This window comes from Myodes glareolus, chromosome 4 (genome assembly GCF_982192425.1).
Source record: "Myodes glareolus chromosome 4, mMyoGla1.1, whole genome shotgun sequence".
NCBI lineage: Eukaryota > Metazoa > Chordata > Mammalia > Rodentia > Cricetidae > Myodes > Myodes glareolus.
In genome coordinates this window covers 116,296,893-116,320,380 of record NC_142029.1, presented here as the reverse complement: position 1 = coordinate 116,320,380, position 23,488 = coordinate 116,296,893, and the positions used below count along the sequence as shown (strand labels likewise).

Sequence of the window (23,488 nt, the reverse complement as noted above, 5' to 3'; positions counted from 1 at the left end):
TGTATGTGTGTGTGTATGTGTGTGTATGTGTGTGTGTATGTGTGTATGTGTGTGTGTATGTGTGTGTGTATGTGTGTGTATGTGTGTGTATGTGTGTGTGTGTATGTGTGTGTATGTGTGTGTGTATGTGTGTGTGTATGTGTGTGTGTATGTGTGTGTGTATGTGTGTGTGTGTTTGTGTGTGTATGTGTGTGTGTATGTGTGTGTGTATGTGTGTATGTGTGCGTGTATGTGTGTGTGTATGTCTGTATGTGTGTGTGTGTGTGTATGTCTGTATGTGTGTATGTGTGTGTATGTGTGTATGTGTGTGTATGTGTGTGTGTATGTGTGTGTGTATGTGTGTATGTATGTGTGTATGTGTGTATGTGTGTGTATGTGTGTGTGTTTATGTGTGTATGTGTGTGTGTATGTGTGTATGTGTGTATGTGTGTGTATGTGTGTATGTGTGTGTGTATGTGTGTGTGTGTGTGTGTGTGTTCCACTTGTGCAATCAGTTCTCTGCTCCCACTTTTGCACAGATTCTGAACATCAATTCCCACTGTCAGCCTTGCACATCAAGCTCTTTAACTACTGAGCTGTCTTTCTGGCCTGTGAGCTGGGATTTGTGGTTCTAGAATAATAAGGGGAGCTTCGAGGAACATACATGCCCATCAGCACGGGGGAGAGCTGTGAAGTATACGCACTCAGGGAAGACAGAGAGTTGGGGTTTGGGTGAATTGGGAATCAGTGGGCAAATGCAAGCGAGGGAATAGAAGCTAGAAGTTTCTAGAAATTAGAGATAACCAGAAGAACTTCAGTGGCTTGGTAGAAATTACAACAGAGCTGGATCGTGAGTTAATTCAAGGCAGAGATCTGTGTACAAGCCAGCAGGACCAGAAGGAGAACAGCAAGTCAGTTAACTGAACTTGTGCGGATGGCGGCTCTGGCATCACAAAGTATTTCTTCCGTCTCAGTCGTTAAGTATCGTAGGCTCTGCTGGACTGACCTCATCCCCACACAGGGACAAGCTGTTCCTCCCTCCTTACTCAGGAGGGAGTCAAGCTGCCTGTGCGACAGTTAGGAAGTGGTAAAGTCAGGTTCCAAATCCAGATGGTGTGTTCCAGGTCTCAAGCCTCAACCACAACACTTCCTTTCAGACATGTTTGTCAAGTGAACAAACATCTAGAATGCTAAAGAATAATGAGAGGATGTAAAGCTGGAGCAAGCAGAAATGTGTGGTGGAAAGATGTGCACCACACTCACATTTGGTGAGGAGTCCTGAGGAAAAGGCATCCCCAGTGCTGAGAGGGTAAAATGGGGAAATGAGCAGGAAACACGCAAGGTCTAGCAAAGAGATGAAAAAGAGAAACACCTGCCAGTAACTGGTCTTGTGGGAGAAGGAAGCATTTCTTATTGGCTTTCTCTGTGTATACAATGACAAGAAAAATACTAGGCATTCACTAAACAAAGGCTTTACTGTATGTCATCGTAAGTAATTATTGCTCCACTCTCGTTATTTGAATGTTTGACTATGTGACAGGATCGCTAGTATAGACATTCAGTGTGATATGATTGAGCAAATACTATAACATAATGGAAATGTATTACTTATAAGACTCAAGACTACATAGCATGGATGTATTTGTAATTGCTTTGTTATATTATAACATTTTAGTTTAGGTATTAATTATTCATGAATTAATTACCTGATGTAAATTAGTTCCTTACTGAGTACCTGTCATGCCAAGACCCTTTGATAGGTACTGGTGTGAGATTCATAAAGCAATGTACATATAACTGACCACTTCTTGAGAAGTGATATTCAGAAAACAACAGTCCATCAATACCTGCTCATAACTAATTCCATAGGTAGTGGTTTATTTATGTGGTGGTTGACTCCCTGAAACACTGGCCCCTTATCAGAAATAAGGGCATATAGAAATTGCTGAATTAGCAAAGAACTGTCTTGGGTAGGCCACAGTGGAAACAGGACATAGGTGCATTGTTTTTATTAAGAAAATGCTTCACCTGGTGAAAAGAATTGATCTTTTTAAATAAGACTGACTTAGAATCTATTTCCTCCTCAGTACAGTTTAATTACGAGGACTGGGAGAAGTGTGTCCACCACCAACTGCATGAGTTGTATTTGCTCTGCCCTTAAGTTCAGTACACTTTATCTTCTGTAGTCCACAAAATTATCCAGCAGTCTCCTCCACTGTAATTTATGTAACCAGCATTCGGGGTCTTGAGAAGATAATTCACCAGTTGTATTTGGTTTAATGTGCTCTCAGAAAGAGGTCACCCTTTGGCAATTTTCCCATTACCCTAAAAATAAATGTGTAGTAATTCACTGGACTTCGTTTCAAACCCAACAACCAACTTCTTCCCAAGCTGAAGGTCTTTCTGTCTAACACAGATGATGAATAAATGTGGTTAGAGCTATGACACAGTGAAGTAATGAGGAGATAGAAATATAGCATTGAGCGTCATTCTTTGACCATTCTTCATGACCCTTTGGCACCTGTATCTCACTAACAATGTACAGAGGGCTACAGTTCTATCAGACATCCATACTAACCAGTTTCCGCTAGAACTACTGAGTCCTGAATTTTCTTCTCACTGCCTGAGGAACTTGACAATGCATTGTACTTTAAAAAATTAAAACAATATTGAGAAAGTTTAAGTCTTCATGATCAACACTGTTAATTTTCTCCCATTGCTATGATGCTTCTGTGTCCCTAACTCAGTTTATAATATTTTAAAGCGTTAAAACATAAATAGTATCACACTAGAATGTATCTATCATTGATACCATTATCCATTTTTCTTTTTCATATAGTGATATGTGTGCAAATGTATTTGCATGTGTATGTATATGTATGTTTGTGGATATGTGTATATTAAATATATATATGCAAGCTTTTGTATAATGTGTGTGAGCATGTGTATGCCTGTATGGGAGTGGATATTCATGTATATATACATATATGTGTATGCCCTTATGTTTTTGCATGTGTATGTATGCATGTGTATCTTAGTCTTATTCTCTTGCTGTAAAGAGTCACAATGACCATGGCAACTCTTATAAAGAAAAGCATTTAATTTGGGCTTGCTTGCAGTCTATCATCCTCATTTTGGGGAGCACGGTGGTAAACAGGCAGACATGATAGCTGAGATTTCCATATTTGAATGCAAAGGCAGCAGGAAGAGAAGACAATGGGTCTGGCTTGAGCATTGAAACCCCAACGCCCACTCCCAGTGACACACTTATTTCAAGAAGGCCACACCAACTCCAACAAGATCAAACTCCTAACCCCTCTCAAGCAGTGTCGCTCATTGAGAGCTAAGCATTCAAACATATGAGCCTATTGGGGCCGTTCATATTCAAGCCACCCTTGCCTCCATACATGCATGCATGTGTGCTTTTATTCATATATGCATGGTATTTGTGTACATATTGTTACATAAATGTGTACTTGAGTGTGAATATATATGAATGGATGATACATGCTGGTGTGTGTGCCTGTGTGCATTCATACATGTGCATGGGTTGAGGTGTATGTATATGTACATATACATGCATATGTATTTATGCTTAGGTGTGCTGTATGTGTGTGTGCACGCATGTGTAGGGTGCATGTGTGAGCATATGCATATGGTTTTAAATTTGTCTTTTAAGCTCTCTATAATGCTTCATAGAATGAAATTCCTTCTCTCCAAGCATTGCTTAAGTAAGCATTTCTTATACTTTGTAAATTTTTATTCCATTCTCCAGGATTTAAATTACTTAGTGAAACCTCTAACACACTAAATCCTACTGCCAACACTATTTCATTCCTCATTTATTCATGTCAAAGTTATCTGCTTTTAATCCATTTAAAGATGAATTGTGCTGGGACTACAGAGATGAATACGTATTTAATCCCTGCCTTCAACCACCACAAATGCAGGAAGGGGAAACTCAAATGCAGCAACCAAACCTAGTTTCCCAAATGTGCACACACATGCCATGCATGCATGAGTGAATGCACACAAGCATACATACACATGCATAAACACAAGCACATACACATTTATGCAAGTGCACATGAACCTCTACTTCCACACACACACATGTACACACATATTTACACATATGCAGCATATGCACACACATTCATGCACCCACATACGTGTGCATATGTGTGTACACATGTGCATTGCACGTGCACACACGCACATTATTATGTGGAAGGAATGTGAAAACGTTCTAAACTGTAATATCCTGGAGTTGTCAGAGACAATACCACATTGCAGGAGTTCATGGAATGCAGGATATCCCACTGCATCATTTGATGTTACACAAGGGGTTCACTCTTCTAACAGACCATGCCTGGGCACCGGTCTAACACATATAACTTCTTTATGAACCCAGTGAAGTTTGAAGTACTATATTATATCCGTTTTTTTCAAAGTATGCACAAGGAATTGCCACTTTCCATTAAGTCTGATTCTAATGTCTGTCTCTTTCTTTTAACTCCAGTTCTTTGCCTATTTTGCATTTGAACAAATATTAATTGCATTTCAGAAGTAAACATGGTCTTCCCCAGGAGACTGGGTTTAGAGCTGTGTTCCTTAACTCAGTGCTAATCCTTTTTCTGCTCCGAGCAGTTCTGCATTGTGCTGTTTGTTTGATTTATGCTTCTATTCCAAACTTTATTTAAACAAATGATTCTATGCCAACACACACACACACACACACACACACAATTTTCTGTGACAGGAAATCCTAAAGTCTCAGTCAAGTGCTTAGTGTTGCCAGAGCAAATCCTGGGCAGGTCCTTACTTTGTGAGGACATCTTTGACATTTGTGAACAGATAAGAGGACACTGTTTGGTCAAGACTTAACATCAGAACTCTCCCATAGTCTAGTTGAACACACACACTGACACCTGAAAACCATTCCTGAGACAGATACCTATCTCTTGTTAGCAAAATAGTGTCTCCATTGATCTTAATTAAGACAGACTTTAAAATGGACATATGGGTCCCTTCTCTTGATTTTTAAAACGTCATCATTTAAAGCATTTGAAAGACACATAGGAAGGTGGTGGTGTATCCCTGCAATCCCAGCCTTAGAGATACTAAAGCAGAAAAACTATGTGTTTAAAGTCATCCTAATCTACAAAACAAGGCCCTATTTTCTAAAAGAAGTAAGTCATATATTCTGTAGCTGTTCAATATCTACCCAACAAACAATAAATACAATATCCACTGTTGCTGCATAAGTTCACACAATTAAACATTGGATGATACTCCATTTAATATCTCTTTGGGAAGTTTGTTCTTTTCCATGAACTGCTCTATGTTATTTTATAATATGATGATTCTTATAAACCCCATCTTTCTGCCTTCCTTCCTTCCTTCCTTCCTTTCTTTCTTTCTTTTTTTCTTTCTTTCACTTTAATTTCTATAGACTAAAGATGAAAATTTTAATGCTCACAAACTTTATCTACTATTTAAGTCAATTTTAAATTCATTTTATCTTAATTGCTGCTACATCTGTTCTTGACCTTTTTTTCCTTACTAACCATTTTTTCTGAGGCCCATTATACAATATAATCATATTGTCTTTAGGAACACATACATAGACTTTCCATTTTTGTTATTGTTCCTTGACCAAGGAACAACATACAGGATTATGTAGATAGCATAAACAAAATTATAGAATAGTTATAACTAATTTATAAATGAAGGGACTCTTCTGAGCTCATTCCATTCACTAACGCATGGTTAGCCACTATAGTAGACTGTGAGGTAGACTCTTTTTCTCCATATAGCGATGGCATTAAGGAACAGCAGAGCTGACTCCCTCCAGAAGGCCTCACCCTCTGTGTCTGTGGATACTGTTTCTCCAGGAGAAGAAGACACAGTCTTTGATGCTAAAGAGATTCAAGTGCATGGGGGAGTGGCTGATTAACAAGTGGTCCTGCAGTTTGGTGGAGTAGAGACTTGGAGAGTAGTCAGTGAAGTGGCCAGAAAGCCCAGATGGTTGATGTTATTGTTTTTATACGGTAGAAACCATGCTAAACATGTTGAATTATGTCTTCTATCCTTCACAACAATCTTTCAACAGAATTTACTATCCCCACTTCAGAAGGAAGTAGGCCAGGCCTCAGAACTCATGTCAACCAAGTTCCCCAAATAAGACAAAGTGCTGGATGAGAGCACTCGCTTCATCTCACAGAAGCAAAAGGTGGGCTGTTAGGGCTTCCCTCCCTGCATGTCCATGTATCTCTTTATTGAAGCAGAACTTAAGAACCATTAAAGTCATTTTACAATGCATCTTCTGCTATTGTTAACTCAGAGAAAATATCATCCTCAATGGGTTGAGTTAGCTCCTGTCTCAAAAATAAAGAACAAAGTAAAATTGAGCAGATAAAAACTAGGAAACCCCAGGTAAATCAATCTACCAATCTTCTCTGCTGAGCGACAAAACAGAGACCAGCTGTTCAGGAGTCGAGGAAAGACTCCAGTGATGTTTGGGCATGGTGTGTGCAGCTGGGACCAAGTGCATTTGGGCTCCTGCTCATTGGACCCAAGTTTTCCAACTATAAGTTGCCTGTTTCAATAAAGAAATCTATGGAAATAGTTGATGAATTAATAAGGCTGATCTGTCCAGACAAGGTATAGTTTCAATAGTAATTGCTTCCTGTACTGTAAGGAATATCTTAGGGAGTAACTGCAAAATCAGAAGTGTGATGCTGGAGTGATCCAAAAGAGATTTCAAGTTAAGGTTATAGGTCACATGCCATGGAAGTGCATTGACTTCTTCTTTCAGAGAAGTTAGCTGTTGTGGTGGGCAGCTCAGGACCTTACATGAGCCACTGAGGTTGATTTTAAGCAAAAGATGCAGGAGAAACAGTAGGATGTTGAGAAGTGTGAGCTACTGAAGACTCTCTCCGCACACACAGTCATACCTCCTTTGCACAGTACCTAAAACTAACTTTTCAACTTAAAGACAGGACATCTGCGATGCTCACCTTTTCTATGCTGACAACTTTCCCCATAGAATGGCAGATACCGGACAGACCACAGACACAATATGACTTGCAGACAAATATAATATTTTTGTTAGGAAAAAGAAAGTATCTCCACATTGGGAAGCATCTTTGTTATATAGAAAAGGTTTGGAGAAGCAAAAGTACCTGGGCGTGAGTCCCTAGACAGAGAAACTATAAAGATCAAGTGTCCATGGTTACATGCTTGAACACTTGCAAACAGACATTCTAGATTGCTAATCTGCCTAAGAGTTTCAACAGTTAGTTCATGAGCAAGTTTAACAATAGTGACATTTATTCAATACTTCCTTCATGCCAGGAAGTTTCCCAGGCAAACAGTGTGGAAGTGGCAGAGCTGAGACAGGAGCCAGAACTTTCTCTCCTGTTATTTCACGTGTCATCTGAGAGTGTTAAGTGTTCATCAGCATTTGTAGTGAAAACTCATTGACATCAAGGAAGGCGCAGATTGGATAACTGAAGGAAAATTCCCTAAATGGGAGGAGCTATGAGTATCTTAACTAAGGATCTTTCCCTGTAAGCAGTCCTTTCATTCTCCATGTTGTCTGGGAGACTCCCTTCCCTTCCCTCCCTCTGCTCCCCTCTCTTTTCCCAGACAAGACTAACTGATAAACAAAATGTAAAATGCTAGCAGGTATGTGTTACCAAGTAGATTTCTGTAAAAGACTTGGCTCCACCCTCCTTAGCAAGTGTCCAAAGCTTCATTTGTTCTAACCACCCAACTGACCACTTTGCTACAATCCCCTATGATTACACTTAGGGTTCATTGTGATGTGACAGCTTCAGATGGTCTCATCTCTGTCCTTGCTTCCAGGTCATGCTTCCATTTTAGATGCCAAAGTGATGCTATTGAAACATCATTTGTTTCCACAGCTCCATCCCACGCCCCTGCGCTCTGCTTCTGCCGATAGACAGTGGCCTCCATGTCCTCTGACAGTCAGGGTTTCCTGTTCTGCTGCTGTCCTCACTGGCGTCCTTGAACAACCTTGGGTGTGTCTCCGCTTCTCCACAGTGATCTCACTCTTTCTTCTCTAGTTTCTCTTCCTAGCATTTCTTTCTCACCCAACACATCTTGCTCAGATGCAAGAACTGAAACGTGTCAAGTGTTGGTGACCTCCAATTTTATTACATGTTCATTTCTGTGCCATACTAGCAGATTTTGTATTTTAACACTCTTTTCAGTCTTCAGCATATTAGATCTTAGAACAGCATACTTTAAACGCATTAAGTGGAAGAAACAGAAGGAAAATGTGAAGAATAACCTTCAGATTGCTATAAATGAGAACAGCATCTGAGAAACAAGAATTAATGTCAGAAGAAAAGAACTGAATGAGGTTCAAAGATGAACTTAGGTAAGAAAAATACAACAGTAAGGTCCAAACCTCAGTGATGAGATTAAAACCTCTACTGGGAGCCAGAAAGAGCAGAATGTGACCCTAATTTCACAGATTTCATAGTGAAGGTGTAATTTCAAACTGGTGAGAAAATAGCAAACCTCTGGAAATTATGCCATAAGTTATTGCTAATGCTGCATATCAGTCATTGTGAAAGTCTCCCTCTCATTTAGCTCCTTTCCTCAATAGAGAGGCTATGTATAACATTCATCTTCATTGCTCCATTGCATGTGGAATACAGACTGAATAGATCACTTTCTTATGGAGTGGATGCTGATTGAACTGACATTGAGTGGAAATTTATTTGACTGCAATGAATGTGATATTTTCACTTTGTAGTTTGATAACAAACCTGGTGAGCAGAAAGTCAATATTTAACTCATTAAATACTAGGTCTCTGAAGAAGATAATAAAGACCAAACCCAGTAAAAGCATTCATTAGTTATAGAAAACAAACTTCTGGCATATTTTCAAATAGGATTATACAGGCAAATAGTAGATAGTAAATAAATATTTGCTTATTGAACCATCAGAATTACTAACTAATGAACATTTGGACTATGTCTGTTAAGGTGTTGCAAATTTTATTTGCATCATTGTACATTGAACTATTGTTTTCTAGATAAAAAATGAGAGCATTGGAGATTAAATGAGTTATTCAAGGCCATGGGTATAATAGGTGGGAGAAATTGGAATTTGAATAGCAGAGGTAAGTTTAAGAACTATGTAAAAATCATATTTAGAAGAACAATGGGACTTGATGTGTCTTAGGAACTTTAAAATTACTGAGACCCCAAAGATTGTGTGTATATAGGGATTATGCCAAATACTGACCACATTAGAAACTAAAACTGATATTACAGGGGTTGGAGAGATAGCTCAGTGCATAAAAGCACCTGCAATTCAATCATAGGACAGGAGTTTAGATCCTGGCACAAATATATATGTAACTACTACCGTGTAGGCCAGGAGTGTGCAGTGCCTGGGAGGGTCAGAAGAGGGCATTGACTCCCCAAAACTGAACTTACAGGGAGTTGTAAGGCACTCAGTGTAAGTGCTGGAAAACCACCTCTAATCCTCCGAAAGAGCAGAAGTCACTCCGAACCACTGAGCCATCTCTCCAGTCCCATGATGTTATATAATTTATAACTTCGATTTCCTCATTAAAAAAATAATCCCATCAGTTATTAATTTTCTGAACCAAAAAAATATCAGTGACAAGAATAGGAAATAAAATTGTCATCATAGATGTCTCTGACTATTAGTATATTTTTTCAAGTTTTCTGAATCTCTGACAGGATACATGCACAGTAAACCCTACTTGTTATTTTTAAATGAAATTGATATATACTCATAAACCAAAAAAGAATGGCATTGTTTTATAAGTTTTTAAGTATAATATTGGCCTTTTGAAGACAGCTGGAGTCTCTTGTCTGCATCCGCATTCAGTCTGCTCATTTGGCTGAAGTCTGTGAAGGGCTGGCCTCCCAAGAACACAGAGCTGAAAGATAGATGGTGTTTGGATGGTCTTCTTAGGCATCACAAGTGAAAGTTATTTCTTTTGAGGCTGAACCTGGATAGCTTTCTACTTTTATTATCCTTTCTGATTTTATCTCCTACAAAACATCTCATATTTCTTTCTTCCAAAAGGAAATTTTCTATTTTTAAAATACAATTTATAATTGAAATCTCGAGCTGAGCATTTTTTAAATTTAATTATCAATTTTCAAGGCCTCCAGAGTGTGTGTCCCAGAAACCCCTAGAGCTTCCCAATGAGTTTGTGTCTTTCTCTCACGTTTTCCTTTTTACAGTGTTATGATGTTTATACATTCAGTGTGTGTTTTAATCCCTTGAATTTGTGCCAGTGTCATAGTTCACTTTCAGTTGCTAACAACATAATCCGCAGGCTGGATGAGTTACAGAGAAAAGGGATCTATTTCTAGCCCATGGTTCTGGTCTAAGTTGAGGGGATGCTCCCAGTTCCTTCTTGGTTTCTGAGTCCTGAGTTGATAAATGGTTGAGAAAAGGTGCTAACTGGGTGTTACAGCAGACCCTCTCCTGAGATAACCATTTATGGGTTATCTCATTCTCCTAAACCATCAATAACACTCACAGATTAACTCACTCTTATAAATCACACACCCTACCTGTTGCCACCTCATTACTGTCTCTTAATGGGATTAAACATTAGCATGAGTGTTTGAAGGCACAAACCACCTCTAGAGCATAGCACCAGTGTGACTTTGGTACACTCCTCTCAGCCTTCCATAAAGTCAAATTATACTAGAATTTGCTACTAGAGGTCATCCCATTCCCTGTCCACTACTTCATCAGCAATTTCTCAAAGGGATACAGGTTATTTTGGATGAAAATGTTAGCCTTGAATACTCTGGTTCCTGGTGTCTATTATAACCAACACTGGGCAGACCTAGAAAATATGTTTTGAGAGAGTGAGAGGGCCAAGAATGTGTACCATGATTTCACAATGCTATCCTACAGATAGATATTCCAGGACCACATAGTTCTTCATTGTGAGGGATGTTCTGCCCATTGTAGGATTCTTGGCAGGGTGGCTGGAGTCGCCTGCATAAGCACCTGCCTAAGTATACCAACTAAAGTTGTGTTCATTCATTGTGGAATGTTTGACGAGGGTTGAGAAAATTGCCTCTAGCATCTCAGGTTTCTCTTAATATTGCATTACTTTTAAATTCTACAAAATATCCTTTAGCTAAAAATTATTGGTAAATATTTATGTTTCCAGTAGCATTAAAATAAACACTGTATTGTTACTGGTTTGCACATTTGTGACCAAATAATTACTGAATGACTTAGGGGGAAAATGGCTTGCTTTGGCTCACAGTCTTGGAAGGCTCAACAGATGGAAATTTAGCCCAATTAGGGAACAGAATCATGGAAGCAGGAACACAGAGGAGTAAACCATTCACCTCACAGAAGCAAAAAGGAAAGGGCCAGGGAAATTAAACACAACCTTCAGAGGTGCACTTTTTCCCCACTCCCTATAGTTCACCTCCCATTGTAACCTAGATTCTATTTTGTTTGTCTTGGTTTTGTCCTAGACAATTTGCCTTCTCATTCAAAGTTTGGACATGTCTGTGAATTCATTGCCTTTGTCCTGGTGCGTTTTCTAGACCTATTTTCATGGCTAAGGTAGCAAACCTGTTTAAACAGAGTTCAGTTTTTGTTATTTCCTTCAAGTCTGCCCAGATCATGTCTTAGCCTCTTATCCATTTTTTTCCTCTAAATAATTTACTCATACAATATATATTTAATCATACCTTTTTCTCCCCCCAACTTTTCTCAGATTTTCTTTTCCCTACCTATTCAACTTTATGTTCTCCTCTCCATTTTTTCTTCCATCCCCCTCCCTCTTTTTTCCTCTCCATCTTTTTCTCTCCCCACTCTCTTGTTTTCTCTTGATTTTTCAAACGCATATATACACACATACATACGTGCGTGCGCACATACACACACACATAAAAAAACAAAATAACCAAGCAAAAAATATAGTAAGTCCAAAAAAACCAAATAAATAAAAAAACCAAACTGAAGTAAAATTCCACAGAAAACCATGGAGTTTGCTTTGTGTTGACCAGACGCTCCTAGACTGGGGTAAGGTTGGTGTACTGGTGACACTCACCCATGGGTCTTAAACTCCAGTTCTTAGCTCCATTTGTGTCATTTGAGATTATCTCTCTGTCTCTTTTCTTTCTTTGCTTCTGGATTACAGAATTTGATTCATTTTAAAAAGTAGCTGAGACTGTATGAAGCATCATGTCTCGCTAGTGTTTCATCCGGGATTACTGTGTCTCTGTGGCTGCAGGTGTTTCTCCATGTACACCAGTTCACATTACTTCCAGGTCATAGATCCTGAGGTGCACCACATTTATATTACCCTCTTAGTTCCAACAAAGAATGACATAGGGCACTTCTCTCTCACATAAATGACAGAGCAGTGGGAACTCATTGACCAGACACTTCTAGCCTACTTGGAAAAGTTCTGGGTCAGTCAGAAAATACATCTTGAATAAAGATGGAAGGTCCTCCATTGCAGCAGAACACTAAACAAGAAGTTACAGCAGACATGCAGAGAACCTTGTGCGGACCATGCACACTGCTTCAGTCTCTGTTATTCAGGGGGCCTTGTTCCCCTGGGGTCCTTCTTTCCTTCTGACTCTTACACTCTTACTGCCTCCTCTTCCATGAGCTCTGAGGGTGGGAATTGATGGAGACATCCAAAGGTCTCTCCTTCTCCGTGTAATGCCTGACTACATTTGTTTCATCTGCTGCAGGAGGAGGCTTCCCTGTGATGGCTGAATGGGCACTGTTCTATGAGGAGAGCAGAATGTCATTAGGAACTGTTTTATCACCACATTTGATTTTTCTTTTTCTAGACCAGTAGTATTTGATTTTTCCTTTCAGGTTCTTGGTCACCCAATCAGTGTTGGGTATGGACTACATCTGGTAGAGTGGGCCTTTAGTCAAATCTGTTATTGGTTGGTTACTCCTACAAGATTTGTGCCACCATTGCCTTAGCACATATATCCTCATACAAAAGGGTTTGTGGTTGTTTTACTGTTTATGTTATTCTTTTGATAGCATGCAGAATACCTTCCTGTAACAAAGCAGTTGGGACATAGGGGTGGAGCTCTATGTAGGCACCAGTTGGACATCAATACAGGTTTTGTCTTCAGCAAAGGGGCCTTGCTGTCAGTTTGTGAAAAACAACCCTATGGTCTTGGCAACAGCCTGGATCATCTGGAGATTCCCATGGGCCCCTTCAGCCAACAATTTAATTAGATGTAACTCAATCCCAGTATTGGAAGCTTTATTGGGTGACAAGAGATAGCCAGTGGGGATTCTGTCTCCCCATTATTTGTCAATTTTATTTAGATCACTTTTATATATGTATATACTTTAGGAAGTTTCTTCTGTATTAGGTTTTGTACTATCCTTCAAATTCCCTTGATTTTAGTTGTCTCTCCCCTTTTTCCCTCCCACTTGCTATGTGTGCCAAGATTCTCTGTGTCTCTGATTCTAGTGCCTTCTCTTGTGATCTTCTCCTTCTGTTGGTTTGTCCTGTTCAACTTCAGTGTGATAGCTTTTGTTTTATGCTATTATATTTTATTTTGTAATATTTTTAATGAATCATTAGCACTAGGGTAACAATTAACAACTAAACTGTCATTTACAACTGCTGGGAGAGAAACAATCAGTTTTCTCTAGTATAGTGACAGTATATCAACCACTCCAGGACAGGCCTTATATCTAGAAATAGTTGAAAACAATATAATGGACACAGTCTTTGTGCGTGTGCTTCTATTTTGTTACAGTCTGGTGTTATTTTTTTCTTTTATCTTTAGGGTATGTCTTTGTTTTGTTTTCCTAGATTGGGCAGTTTTGTTGTATCAGATTTTTGTTTCTTGAGAAAGAACTTAAAGTTGGGTGAGTTTGGAGGGGCAGAGGCTCTGGAAGGACATGGGAAAGGAGAAACTGTGATCAAAATATATTTAAATTTAAAAGTTGTTTATATAATAAAATATAATAAAAAATTCATCATGATAAAAATGTTTTAGACATCTACTGTTCTCTATGTAGACAGAGTTTTTAAGATGTGAAAGAAATAAATGCATAATCAATTGTAGGAAAAGAGTGAAGAGGTACATGAAAAACCCAGAGCTGTTTCTCACTTCAACATGCATGTTCCTATCCATCCACCCACCAACTAACATACACACACCACAAAGAGAAGCTTGCTCTATTATAAATCTAATTCATGATGTAGTACTTTAAAAGGTAATGGATTATATATAAAAATGTTATATAATTAAAATTCTTGAAGGGGATAAAAATGATCCCTTTTATTTTCTGTATTTATGTATTGCCTGACAATACATGAAACTTTTTAGGTCTTATTGCTGTGTATGACTATGTTCAAATGGCCATAAGTGAAAAATAGGCATTAAGATACATATATTTATCTAATAAATGTTTATCAAATTCTTATTATACAGAAATGTTAAAGTTTAAAAAGGTCAGCTTCTACTGGGAAAAACAGGCATGCAGACTTTATGAAATGAGCATTTGGTCCATAGGAAAGTATGTAAGGTTTTTTGGAATCAGCCAGGTTAGACCAGTAGGGGAAGAATAAGTAGAGCCTTGAAAGGTGAGTCAGAGGAGGGGAGGCGGTCACAGAAGCATGAGAGTTACCGGTAAGACAGGGACACTTAGCATATGAGATGATGAGACTCTGAAGAACATAAAAGGACATAAATAATTTGAAAGAAGAGAGGGGACCGGGGACAACTTGGCTGAAAAGTGCTGCTGCATAAGCGTGAAGACCCGGCCATGTATGGGGTGTGTGCCTCTCATCTCAGTGAGCAGGAGCAGAGCTATGCGGATTCCAGGGGCTCTCTGACCAGCCAACATAGCCTAATCGGTAAGCCCAGGTCCAAGTAAGAGATCATTTCTCTAAAACGAGGTGGACAGCTCCTATGGAATAACACTAGGGATTGACTTCTAGCCTCCACATCTACACACCTGCACACATACATGCAGACCTGCGTAGTCACACCCTGTGCACATATATGGGAGCACACACATGCACATACATACATACAAAGACACGCACTCACATCCACCCATACACACAAAATGCATACAAAGAAAAGGTATATTATGTGTTTCTACTTCCTCCCATCTTATCTCATTCAGAAATAAATGATAGATTTCCCCAGGAGAAAGAACTATCAGCATGTTGTGTTATACACTTCTTCCCTAGGTTTCAACAGAGGCAGATACTGTGATCATTAATTGGAAGCTAAAACAGTATCTTCTATTGGGGTATCATTGTGCCATGCATCTGGATAATTCCTGTTGCACGTATGTGAGTAGTTTAGTAGACTCTATGGACTTGTAGAATGACCATGTTATATTGGACTGATGGGAAGCAAAGATGTACACAGAAGTCATCAAAACAAGGAACAAGCAATAGGTCTGAGCATGATGCACTCTTAAAAATAAATTTTAAGCTGGGAAAGATCGTTGGTAGAAAAGTGGAGGCAACAGACATGTTATTGGGCTGTCACCCCAAAGTTCAAGACTGTATAGATTTCCAAAATAAAGTTGGTACAAAGCCAGTTCTTTTACTCTTGATTTCTTTTTAAACCTAAACATGTACCTAAAGGAATGGCACCTGCAATGAAGTCCCTTACATTCTTACTGGCTGGGAGTTCGGAGCAAGCATTGTGCTGCAGAAGCAGTGTCTGGACTCCAGGCATGCATCACTCTAAGGCGACTCTTGGGTCTGCATGGTTGCTGTGTTTCTTTAGCCAAACAAACTACCTTTAGTCATACTGTGTCTGCTTCACGATTTGAATGGCCCAGCATTGGTTCCAAAGATGATCATAATTCAGAATGGGCTTCCAGATATTACAAAACCATTCAGACCATTTGTGCATCCGTCCCATTCTCCAAGGTGTCCATTGGAGTGACACAAGGCAGGTGATGTGAGTTATGTCAACCCCTTAAAGTTGTGACTTTATGCCATTGTGCTCAACTATCAGAAATTCCCTGTCCCACTTGATTATAAATGTTGGACTACCAAGATCTTTGCCTCTCTTGATATAAATATTGATTTCAATTAGATAATACCAGCTTCCTTCTTTAGGTGTAGAGAGTTATTTAAATATTTATAACACTAACCATCACCTTGTTTAGGACCTTTAGTCACAGGTGAGGGAGGTATGTCTCATTTCCAGGATGTAGGGGTGGCCAGCAAGAAGTGGGGGCCATTAACTTGATGTCCTGTGTCTACCCTTTGATGTGAAGTCATTAGAACTTGTGAATAACCTGTGCTTTTTCATTTTTTAGGGCAGCATAACTATTTATGTGCTGGAAGAAATGACTGCATTGTTGATAAAATCCGTAGAAAAAACTGCCCAGCTTGTCGTCTGAGAAAGTGCTGTCAGGCTGGCATGGTCCTTGGAGGTAATGTTGATGTTGTCACCAATAGTATAGTAGTTTATATTTCTATTATAATAGCAAATCAGAAGAATTCCAACTTTTCATTCATCTTTATTCTTATTTTTTTCCTTGTTTATTGATGGTGATCATTCATAGTCCAGTTTTAAACAACCAATAATACAATCCTGCTAACTCTGTAGACTTCCAGCATGCCAAATTCTGTTGGGAAAGGAACCCTCATCCATCTACGTTGTGTATTGGTAGACTTTATGGTAGTGTCTGGACCTTTCTTTACATAGTATGGGTTGGAGTCTAGGCTCTGCAAGTGATTTTAAATAATTCACCAACAATTTGGGGGTATTAGTCTCCTAAACTGTAGAATAGGAGAGATCAGAGATCTCTTTAAATCCAGAACTTGATTCTGAAAGTTTGTAAGATGCAGATTAGGAAATAACATACTAAATCAGCTTGCCACCATTGACTAAGAATCCATTTCAAGGATATACAGTAGTCACTCCCTTTCTGTGTTTTTGTTATGAGACTGCCTCTGGCTTGTAATAATAGAGTAGTAAACACAGTAGAGTTGGACCTGTTAGATAGCTAAGCCTAATGACTCAAGTTCAAATGCCCATGTGGTGGGAGGGGAAAACCAACTTCCCAAAGTTATAGTGTGTTCTCCATATGGGCAGCATGACATATGTGTGCCTGTGTCTCACACACACACACACACACACACACACACACACACACACACACAGAGTGAACCATATTAAAGTCAGGGACTGGAGAGACAGTAAAACACTCGTGTTGTAAGTTTAAGTACTTGAGTTTGATCTCCAGAATCCCCTTTTTTTAAAAGGCTGGATATGGTAACACTGATTTATAACCCAAGTTCTAGAGAGATAAAGACCAAGATGTCACTGAGGCTCCGTGACTATCCAGTCTAGCCTACTTGGCAAGTTTCACAGCTCTTAGCAGACACTTCCTTACAAGAGAAGACAGAGAAATGACACCCATGGTTGTCCTCTGGCCTCCAACCACACACACACAAATGCCTGAACACTTCACACACACTTGCTCTCACACACGCACACACGAACATTTTAGTGCCAGTCTTTAAAATAATAATGGGTTTATCCTTTGAAAATTTTATGTACTTTGATCACATCCATCCTTCCATTACACTTCCTAGACTTCCCCTTACCTCCTACCCACACAACTTCTACCCCTTTCTCTCTCTAAGAATAAAATCCTGTGGGATCCAGTTTGTGTTGGCTGACTTCTCCTGAGCACAGGGCCTACCATGGAATGTAGTTGATAGACCCATTTTGTAATTCCACAGGGAGGGGGATAGTCATGCCTTTCACAAGAATGTCTACGAATCAGTTTTGTATATAGCTAAAACCTGTCAAGAGCACAATGAAGCATGCATTACACATTGAGATTAAAAAGTTTTCTTCTTCCTGGAGCTGCCTAAAGCAAGCTTACTTGTGTTCCCTCAATGTTCCACATTTCTTCCTTTGAGAAATGTTATTTTTAGATCAATATTCTTCAAATTTAAAACCTCACCCAAGTGTTATTTCCTCCCTAAAAGTTTTGCCAGTGTTCTTGGGCAAAATTAACACCCGTTCAACATATTGGCCACTTTGCTGAGCTGCAATACTTCATTGAGTTGCAGCATTCCTAGTATTTTATGGGTTCATGGTTAGAGACTATTTTCTGCAGGTCAACGCCCAAGTCTCAAGTGTATCCATACAATGCCTGGCCGGGGACATACTCAGAGGCCATGGCTACATCAGTACACTCACTTTCAGTACTTCTTGAGCCCTGAGCCTCAAGTTCCTCCTCTTCCCTTTCCAACTTTTTCCTCACAACTCTTTAAGACCTCCCACACTTTCTCACAAGTCACTCATCCTGTTACAAAAAAGACTTGGAGATGCTGTGACCCCTTTCTGGCTCCATCACTGCTTTTTCTATGGCATGATTGTCTCAAAGAACACCAAGGTCTCTGATGTAATGATCCTCTTTCATCACGATTATAACGTTTCTATCAATCAATTCTTTGAGAAGTTCATAATGGATTTTGTTCCTATTTAACTCCTACTCCTCCCCCAACATTTCCTAGATCTACCCCTCACCTCCTTACCCAACGTTGTGTTCTCTCTCTCTCTCTCTCTCTCTCTCTCTCTCTCTCTCTCTCTCTCTCTCCTTTAAAATAATTCACCGAGACCAGTTTACACTGCCTGCATACTAATGGGTATAGGGTCATCCGCTGGACCTATAGTTGGCTCATCCATCAGGAACTTTAACCTGGGATTCTCTCCTAAATGCCTTTGAAATATTCTTGCTTCTGGCCACAGATTAGAAATGGAGTTCTGGGCAGAATCTTCAGATTGTGTGTGATGATGTGTGTTCTAACCTAAAGAGTCTCATGTTATCTCAATGTCCTGGGCCTCTGCCCTGCCAGCCAAGCTTGTATAATCTTTTTGTGCCCTTTCTATACAAGCTTGTTAGTTTTCCATTATTCAAGTCATACCCTAACACCTCCATAATAACCTCTCTATTTTCACAATTCTACATCATCACTGTTTTAGCTTAGATCCTTCCATCTTCTGGCATCTTTCTTTGTGCCTTTCCCTTCACTCCCCTTTCTCCCTCTTTTTCGATAGCAGCAGAAAATAAGATTTCTCACTGTGTACATCGCTTGTCTTGCAAGCAGGAGAACTTTGAGTTTGATATCCAGAACTCACCCTTTTAGAGAAACTGGGCAGTGTGCTTGGGTGGTGAAGATGAACATGGCCCTGGGGTGTGATGCCAGGCAAGCCCCCTTGGCACTCTCCGGGGCTGGAACAGGCACTGTCTCACAAACTTCAGCCCTCTTGGGACTTGTATTCTTCAGTGGGGTAAGTGACACACACCAGAGGACAAAGATTCTGCGAACGATGTTAGCAGGTGGATAGATGCATAAGTATCAGGAAGACAGCTTGTCCCTGAGCCTCGCTCCAGTCCACATCTTTATCTGACTTAGATCTTTCTGAAACAAGGAGTTTGGTAGTGGTAGCTTTCCTCAAGCAAAGTGAATATGTTCTTAAAAGCTTAAATGTACATTTAAGGTACTGCCCCAAACAGCTTCTGTAGTAAAAGTGGCTTTCACTCCTCCGAAGAATGAATGGATCAGATCAATGTGGTTTGTGGAGTGTGTTACACACCCTACTTAGAGTTGTCCTGGCTGCTCCTACCTTCAGAATTGTCTAATCTCTACCAAGAAAATGGGAATGGAAAAAGTGCAGGTCTGAGTCTGGAGAGCATGGGGCGGAGCCCACCAGGGGAAGGTGTAGAGAAGGCAGGAGTATACCACATCCTTCATGTGACCTGGTTTCAAGAGATCTTAAAGTGGGGCGAGAAGGGAAGCAAAACCTCCTGGGCCTTCTGTGAACCACTTGCTGGAGTGCCTGGTATCTTCCAGAGCTCCTCTACAAAATGTGGTCTTCCTCTACAAAAGGGTTTCTTTCACATGCTGGGCTTCATAAAGCTTTCTCTACTCCCAGCTGCCCTCCCTCTACAGGACGGCGGCATGCTCGACCCCTGCACCACCCAGTGTTCCATTAAGAAGGATAAGGAGAGGGTGAAGTCTGAAAGATATGGCCCAAGTTTTGAAGAAGAGCCCCAAAGTGTGAACACTTTATAAGAGAAATAGGGGGATGGTGTATATAAAGTAAATAGTGTATATCTGAAAATGTACAATACTACACATCTTGGTGAGGATATTTTTTGAACATAAGTCAGTGGAACGAGAAGAAGTGAAGATTAGGAGCCGTCTTGGAGCATCAGGAATCTGGAGTTTGCCTTCCATTCAAAGACAGTATAGAAGTGAACTTTTCAAACAAATTATCCTTGGTCTGCCTGTGAATAAACCCCCTTTTCACACTCAGTCGAGTCTTCCATCCCTGAAATTCTTTCTCTCTCCTCAGTTGTCTCCACCACCCCTGTGCTCTGGGTCACCTTCATCCGTGTCTGCCTGTGGTTTGCTTCTGCCTGCCCTCTTTCTCTTCACTGCTCATGAACTCTGACTTATATTTTATCATCAGTTCAGCACGGGGAAAGGAAAAATTCTGTGCATGGTTGTATACGAAAGTAGCTCCAGACCATAGATAGCGGCAAGGTCAACTTGGAGAAAACCTGTCGCAGTTGCTTCAGATTTCTTTATATTTCTCTTATTTGTGAGTGAAGCTTGCTCTATGGCTGCAGCCTCACTGATTAGAGGAGCATCTTGAGATAGGAGCCTACTGGCCAAGCTTCCTTGTCAGTACTTCGGTTTGCCTGTCACGGACTCCATACTGTGCCCCAGATCTTCTGAAATATTAGAGAAGTTAATCCCTTTGCAGAGTGTGTCTCCATCAGTGAACTACTTTTATGTGTAATAGTCTTTTAAGAATGAAGGGAAATGATTAATATTTAAAATGTGACAATAAATATAAATGAGAACTTTTAAGAGCTAGCTGGCAGGCAGGTTGGTTCTCCATTTTTCTTAATATAAAGATGCAAAGTGGCCAAAACATACAGCCTTTGGGGGGTGTTGATGAAAGAGTAAGAGCTTTGTTGTGTAGTATCTAATGTATAAACTCTATAAGGATATGTAGATTAAAGACAGGGATTAATCCTTTAAAGTGGTATATAAAGTATGTTTTCCTAAGGAGTCTCCACTGCTTACTCTGTACATGAGTCCTTACCCCAGAAATAATTAAGTATATACTATCTTTCCTCTTTTAAAAAGCAAAGATATTTTCAACAGTATTTCAAACTACCACTGATTGAAGTTGTTTCAACTTAGTTTATCTTTCAAAACAATATGCTGTCTTCAAAATAATTCAATCTCATAATGTGGACTAACCTGATACAGCATTTTTTTTGGTTTGTTGTTTGTTTTTGAGTTTGTGTTTTAATTATAATGTTTCTCCCTTCTGTGTCCTCCCTTAAAGTCTCCTCCATACTTTCCTTCAAATTCATGGTCTCCTTTTTTCAGTCATTGTTCCTCCATCCATATACATATTTGTACACACATGTATCTTTCCAAGTATAATCTGTTGAGTCCAAATAGTGTTACTCGTCTGTATGTTTTAAGGGACGACCATTTGATACCAGACCAATCGGTGTGCTCTTCCCTGTGAAAGACCACCTCTCCACTCCCAGCTTTCTCCAGTTGTCTAAAGTTCTTTGCATATAGTTAAGGCCTTGTGAGACATTGCACATCCAGTTGTCAAGTTCATTATTGTCATCTTTGTCCAACTCACGTTTGGGCAGTCATGTTGATAGGACTTTATGGGTGTAGCATCTGACATCACTAGGAGACACAATCTCTCAGCAGACTCCCTGAGTCTTTCTGGTCCTTCTTCTGCAATGCTCCTTGAGCCTTAGGAGTGGGAGTGCTTTGTAGATGTACCCATTGAGGCTGGGCTTCACAACTCTGCACTTTGGTTGGCTGAGGTCTTCTGAAATGTTCTCTGTCTGTTGCAGAGAGAAGTTTCCTTGGTGATGGGCAAAGACTGCACCTAACTGTGGCCATAAAGATAAATGTTTACAGATTGCTGTTAGGGACTACACTGGTATAATAAATTGGTGACTGTAGATTTTCTTTCAATAACCAGGATTTTACTAGCACTGAGTAGCTATCTAGGTTTTCAGTAGCAGGCATACAACATTTTTAGAGAGGAAATTTGGGGATTAAAAAACTCAGTATATTTCAGGACTGTATATTTAAAAAAATCATTGAAATCTAGTGGTGGCCTAATAACACTACTAAGAACAAAAATATAAACAATGCCTACCTAATTATATTGTAAGTGGATCTATACAGAATTTATCAGAAAGAAGTGGTCAGTACACTTCAGGAATGTGGGATTCAAATATAAGTGAACCTTTCTGAGAGTAAATGACAGGAATCTGCAAATAATCCAGCTCATGTCACCCAGGAAGAAGGCCATTTGTGGTCATTTGTGCAAAGGATTAGATACATTGTCATCACAGTTTAAATTCAACTCAAGTTTCCCAAATAGAGGAGGCTATACTTGTGAGTTGAAGATGATGTGCCCACTTCTGATTGACATCTGGGTAGTTCAGAACTGGCTTCCTCCACATTAAGAGGAGACTACTATGGAAGTAATTACTTCTTGCACACTGCTGAAGAAGGAGCCTGGCACCTTCCTCCTTCCTTTCAGCCTTCTTTCATTTCTTCCTTCCTCTCATCCCTTTTCGCCTCCCTTTCTTTCTTCAGTTACGTCTGTTCCTTCTTCCTAAGATTTCTCCTTTCATATACAAACCTTTGGAATAAAGGTAAAATATGAGAGGAAATTCTTGTTCAAGATTCAATAAAACCCTATGGGGAATGTCAGAAGAAATATGGTTTTGACATGTCGAGACAGAGATTCTGTTAATAGGCTGTTTGTTCCTATCTGCTCCAGTGACTGTTCCCATCCTAAGAATGATGTTGAAGTTCTTTGGTCTTTCCAGTGCCTGGGATTCTTGCTGTTATGAATCACTTCCTTGGCTTTTCACAGGTCACAGTGAACTTTTACATTTAGTACATTGCTGTGCATCACTAAGTAGAAAGATAGTTCCACCCCTAGGATGGGGATATAACTTCTCAGTAGGGTTTCACGTGTCTGACTTCTTGCCTTTAGAAAGCATTTCTGTATAATGACTCATGACTCGCTCTCTCCCCCTTCTTCCTCTCTCTCTCTCTCTCTCTCTCTCTCTCTCTCTCTCTCTCTCTTTCACACACACACACACACACACACACACACACTCAGAAAAGAATACAGGTCATTTGCATTTATGGAAAAATGCTCTTTCAAAAATAAGGAAATCTTTACATGGAGGAATAATTAAATGAATAAGTTACTAATTAAATGAATAAGTAATGCTTGCTAGAAAGTTTTTTTGTACCTACATGTGTTATTTTGCTTTTGTAGGGCGTCATACACTCAGTTTTCTTAAGCTGTGTGAGGAAACAGTTTTGGCCCACTCGCTTCACCTCTCCTTCACACACAGGTCAACCTTACTTCTCTTCCTGTAGAG

General features: G+C 39.7%; 1 protein-coding gene across 1 annotated transcript in view; it reads left to right on the top strand.

The window, feature by feature from the left end:
* Positions 1 to 23,488, top strand: part of Pgr (progesterone receptor) — a 65,233-nt gene that overhangs the window by 5,462 nt on the left and 36,283 nt on the right. Inside the window, exon 3 of the mRNA XM_048433387.3 lies at positions 16,322 to 16,438. Coding sequence (XP_048289344.3) covers positions 16,322 to 16,438 — 117 coding nt within the window. The remainder of the gene's footprint in view (positions 1 to 16,321; positions 16,439 to 23,488) is intronic.